We start from the raw sequence: 6000 nt of genomic DNA on the forward strand, positions 1-6000 counted from the left end.
AAAATTCCTAAATTTCTCCAGGAATAAGACAACCTGATAGTATTTTATCACAACTTTTAACTTAGATCTTTTTTCTTACAATTAGGACTATATTTTTTTCTGCACTACTTTAAATGAATGTTGTTGAAGTTTAAGAAATTAAACAAAACAAAAATAAATAATTGCAAATATGTAAGGGCAAAATTAAGCCTATGTTAATTATGATTTTCATACTTATAATCCATTATTTTTTAAATTAACTTGTAACTGAGAACAAACAATAATGAAATTATGATAAATTAAAGTGCTTAATTATTGTAGCTAAATAGGAATAGAAAAAGTGCCAAAAATTTTAATGCACTGATAACATTAACTAGTTTCAACTATGAAGTAAAATAGTATCTAATATGGTTAAAAGAAATTTATACGGGCAACATAAAATAGTGAAAACATTGGTGATGGAGGAAACATTTGCAGTGGTGTTGGATGCATTCTACTGCGATTTTGGGTTGAAAATTAAAACCAAAAGTTTTCCCTTCCTTTTTATTAACATTTAAGAAAAAAATAATTTTTTCTTCAGGTTAGACAAAATTATAACCCTAATTATCAACCAGATATAAAATAATTATTAACCAAAAAAGATTCTAGCCAGGTAATTCAAGATTGCTATATAATGGTCAAATATCAATCTATCAATGATCATTGCTTAACCATAAAATATGGATGGAAAAGGAAAACTATATACAGGGCCCGTGCTAAGGATTTCAAATTATTAGCCAAATATCAAAAGCATTCACCAAAAGCATATCTTAACACATTTTTTATGATTAATTTTTTCCCCATAGAAAATTATTTTAGAGTAGTTTGCTTCAGACTTATATTATTGGGACCCAATTCTAATTGGTTATGTGGCGCATCTACCTAACATTACTGTAATCTAATAAAAAATACTGATTTCTTAAGAAAAATTCATTTTCATGTAACTTTGAGGATCGAGTTAATATAATTTTCTTTCCTTGGAAAAAATATTTGCCTAAACACAATTTTTTTCCCGCCAAATTTATGACTTTATCGCATTTGGCTTAAACTAAACACAGGTGGTGCTAGAGATTAAAAATTTGTTAAAAGACCTTCGAGTTACTACTTCAGACTTATTTTTATGTTTAAATCTTGAATGACATGATCTTATATATTGTTATTGTACTGTATAAAACATAAAAATTTCATGACTAGCATAATTATACGCAAATTTAAATAGAAAATCAATTATAAAACTTGACAAAGTATCAAATTAGTTCAATATCGTTAACATAGAGGAAGGGCATGGCAATAAAGATGACATCCCCCTCGACCTCATCATCAAACAGAGAGGAATGAAATTTCCTCACTTAGATCTCGGACAGCATAAGTCCATGATTTTGCTTCGTCCATCATAATTAAAGTTTTGTAACTCGACTACATTTAAATATATTGCCATTCATTGAAATTAATCCTGTCTCTTTTGCCTGGCTCCTCTTAAGACTTAATCAGACACAGAAATAAATAGAAGATAGAAATAACATACGAGAACATTCCTAGCTCTCTTGGAATCGGATGTTTTCCTTATCTGATATATTGCAAGAATTAAGAAACTTTGAAAGGCACTGAAGGATACACCAGAATTTTCTGAATATCATTCTAGTTTCAAAATCTTGTTATTGTTTACATTCAAATCCTCACCCATAAGTTTCCAACAAAAGCTTACAGATATTTTAAACTATACCCATTTTACCTTGAATGCACAGAAATTTAAATAAGATAGTGCTTTGCGACGGCATAAAAGAAACGACATAGCCAAGTGGTGAAATAAATCAACACAGCCAATGCTCAAAAAAATTATCTGTTAATGCTACTGTGCTCAAAATAATTAAACAAGACTTTTTAATTGCTATGTAGAGGAAATGTGCAATACAGTGTAGATACTGAACAAATATCAATGATCTCCAGATACTAACAAACAACATTTTCAAAAAATGGAGCTGTTTCAAAATCTTTGCAATTTAGGAATTTTCAAATTCTAACAATATAGGAAACAACTAAAAAAATACACAAAATTATGACATAAATATGTACTCAGATAATTTACATTTACAGTACTTGTTAACAGTGCAAAACTCACTCCCTATATTTCAAACTTTTAACTTATCAAATTGACCTAATAATTTAAATTCATAATCCTCTTTCCTTCATAATACTCAGATCTGCATTGCAAATCAAGCATAAAATGATGAAGAGTAGGAATTAACATTGAGTCAAACACATTCAAATGTTGGTATTTACTTCTGTGTAAACAAACTTTTACGTACTAGAGCAAAACTAGTATTAAACATAGGCCACATTGTGCAAAAATAATATTTTAAGCAATGTCTGCAGCAAATAAATATAAAATAGAACGAATAACTATATGAATACAAAACCAGTGAAACAATCTATAATTAAATAACATTCAAAGAGAGAACCACAGCAAACTCCTCCTCTTTAACCTTGTTAATAATTCACATTCTTATTTTAATGATGAAATACAAATTTTATTATGACTACTATGCTTTTTTAATTTTTTCTTCCAAATAAAAAAAATACAAAATTTGTATCCTGAATATCTTTGTCAATTTGTTATAAGCGACTAAATTTTTCAACAAACAGTCAACAATGGTTAAATCATAATAAAATATAAATGGAAAAAACTTCAAGATCCAACCCCATAATATCCTCTTTATAGTAAGATAGAAAAGTTAATAAACATAATACGTATAGCCACCTCTAACAACACAAAGAATATTCTCAGCAAATTAATTGTAAATAAAACATTGGCAGATTCTAGGCCTAAAAAGATGAGAGCTACTTTCAGAAAAAAATGACCAAATATACAGGACTAATGCAACATATTTATTATGCAATAACGATTTAATTTTAAAAAGATTATGTATCAAAATATACACACTTTAAGTATTATGTATACTTTTGTAGTTATTCTACATTTTTGACAATGCAACTTTTATTATTCGAAATACTGTTCAAGAAATTGGCCATTATAAAAATAATAAAAAGTGATTAACATTAATAATTCAAATAAATTTTCTAGTACTTATAATTTTATTTAAAATAACTGCCTATTATACATAATATTATGGACACTTTTGCTGCATTAATAATTAAATCGAAGTAAATAAAGCCTTTAAAAGAATGCAGCATCTAATATTAAACCTTTAATAATAAATAAAAACGTAGATGCATTAATATAACCAAGTGCATAAATTAAAACTTGATGCAAGCAAAATAAATTTTAAAAAAATATAGTGTGATGTTCACCTTACTAAAAAAAAGAAACTTTAGACCACACGGAGCACTAAACAAAGAACCGGATTTAAATAATAACGAAGTGCATAATTATCACTCAGCTACTTAAATAATTTAATAATAAAGTTTCCGTCTACACCTTTTAAAATCTAAGAAAAATACTCTACGAATTGCACACACTTCCTGGTTGGTCGTCGATTGGCATTTTGCCATAGGAAGGTTAAAAAAAATAATATAAATGAAAAATATGCTATATATTTCGCAAAAAATTAAAAATATCAACATGGAAATTTTGGGGACTAGCTTTTCTCCCCCTTTAGACTCCTCATTAATTAAAAAAGAACAATTTATGCATGTCAGTAAAGCGATAAGGACATGACCTCATTTTAAGTGCGAAAGTTCAGCGAGAAAAATAAACACTAAAGAACGAACAGAAAAATATTTTCTTACCTGGATGAACCATATCGGAAATCCAGAGCAATATTATGTATAATAAATCCACATAGGTAAACAGAAAAATAAAATCCTCTATCACAGTCACACGAGATTTCTTAGTTTCCAAAACTTCAACAATTTTTCACAGTTTTGCCACGTAACTTCTCAAGAATAAATAAATAGCAAATTCAAACACAACACGCTTTGAAAACTTAAGTGAGGTTGGACGATTTCATATTAATAAACAAACTCACTTTTAGGGGAAGTTTAATAAATAAATAAATTTTTGATATCCGTCAAAATTGACGAAGTTTCCTCGCACAAGTTTGTTTCAGAATATCCGCGTAATTTACAGACAGAAACTAGATTACTTCGAGAGTCAGCTGGTCGCGAGAAACCAGAAGGCAACTTTGACCAATGAGAGGTATGCTTTGGGTTTGCCCAGACGGATGACAACTAGAACAGCCAAAGTGCAGCCAAGGGAAGTAAGTTGCGCCAAGTAGGTTTTCACGTGAACAGTTATGAGGCGATGGGTTTCATCAGAATCCCGAATCAATAATCACTCTATGGACAATGCGGCATTCAGTATTTGATATAAGACTTATCGTGAAAAGTTGTCCTTCGTTTCCTCGTTAGTTTCAGTTTACAGTTTTGCATGCCTGTTGCACTATTATGACATAATATTGACTGTTACGCTTTAAACTAAATATTATCTAAAAAATAAAAACTAATGGTGTAAATTCTCTCCAATGAGCTAATGAAGAACATAGGACAGCATAATTTTAAAAACCATTCTAAGTTGGATTTTAAAAAAATGTTATAAAACTATTGTACTTTTTAGAACAAAATATTTACGAGTTGATAGATTTTCTTATTCCATAAAATGCTATGGGGCTGTTCAAATATTGCGTAAGCAGCTAAAAGGGTAGGGTTTTCTGATTTGCTTATGGTTGCTAACAATGCTTACGTAAAATCCTTTATTTCCACATTTTTTTTTATTTTATTTATTTTACTATATTTTATTATATTTATTTATTTTTTAAACGGTTCCTACAAAAAAATTTTGGAAATATTACCCTCGCAAAAATTTCAGATTTGAAATAAAAATTAAATTTGCGGAGAAGAAAAAAAAAAGAAAAAACATTTCCTTATTTTGTATTAAAATTTTATAATATGAATTAAAACGTACATTTTGCTCTTCATGCATAGTTACATTTTTAATTCGAATTCTAAAATTCTTGAACTTAGATTACTAGAATAAAAGTCAAAAACTGAAACAAGGGCCTGGTGCAGTGCGACTTCCTTGCGTAAGCATAGAAGGATATTTGAAGTTCACTTATTTTTGCTGAATGGAGAAAAGGGTAGTCCAAAACAGCTTACATACTATTTGAATGACACCTATCAGTGCATTTTGTGTTTGAAAAAATGAGATATATATGATTTTTAAAAATAATAAGATTGCTAAGACACATTTTGTTCTCTAAATTGGAGCAGTTTTTTAGAAGTATTTTGTACGAAATTTTATACAGTAGTCTACAGCTTTTCCCCCATAGGAAAACATGGCATTTTTGGAGTCAACTTAGAAAAATTGAGAGTTTAAATTAATGAAATAAAATTAAATTTTAAAAATTATCGTAAATGCTTCGTGATAATACAAAAAGGAAAAATTAATTCTAGAGTGAAAATGATGTTGCATTTCAAATCCGCAACGTGAGATATCACTGCACATTAAGATTGCATTCATGAATGTTTTCTTTAAAATTTTCAGTAATTCGTCCAGCAGAAAACGTCATAAAATGCAGTCATTTTGATATTTTTATTATAATTTTACATATAAAAGTGTTTCTCTAAAACAAAGAACTATTGTAAATGTGAGTGCACAACACGCATAGTGTTAAATTGTAAAGGATATAAAATAATTTTAATGGATTAGAAATCAAAGGGATATCATTGAATATAAATTGTAATTCATTTTTAAAAAATGGTTTGTTTCTTCTCAAGCGCCTTTAAGTTATTTAAGGTCTACGACATAAAATAAATATTCCGTTAAATAGAGCTTGCTCTAGCAAAATTTCTGATTAATATTAGTTAATTTTTTGAAGTTATACTTCTTATGCGACTTCCAACAAGGTTGCGTTAAACGTTTAACGCTACATTTTTATTGGCCAGGAAATCACGTGGTAGGATCCAGTTTTCCCTCATTCATTTCCATATTGTTTTGGTTCTCACTAGCATAAAAATAATAAAAGT

At 28.5% G+C, this 6000-nt stretch overlaps 1 protein-coding gene across 2 annotated transcripts in view; it reads right to left on the reverse strand.

The window, feature by feature from the left end:
• Window positions 1-6000, reverse strand: part of LOC107446208 (ribosomal protein S6 kinase alpha-5) — a 149933-nt gene that overhangs the window by 58343 nt on the left and 85590 nt on the right. Inside the window, exon 1 of one of the 2 annotated variants that reach the window (XM_043041796.2) lies at window positions 3766-4308. The exons of the other annotated variant lie outside the window; for it this stretch is intronic. Within the exon in view, the coding sequence (XP_042897730.1) occupies window positions 3766-3778 (13 nt within the window). The 5' untranslated portion in view covers window positions 3779-4308. Of the gene's footprint in view, window positions 1-3765; window positions 4309-6000 lie in introns of those variants that run through there. 2 annotated transcript variants of the gene reach the window in all.

Source organism: Parasteatoda tepidariorum, chromosome 3, assembly GCF_043381705.1.
Source record: "Parasteatoda tepidariorum isolate YZ-2023 chromosome 3, CAS_Ptep_4.0, whole genome shotgun sequence".
Classification (NCBI taxonomy): domain Eukaryota; kingdom Metazoa; phylum Arthropoda; class Arachnida; order Araneae; family Theridiidae; genus Parasteatoda; species Parasteatoda tepidariorum.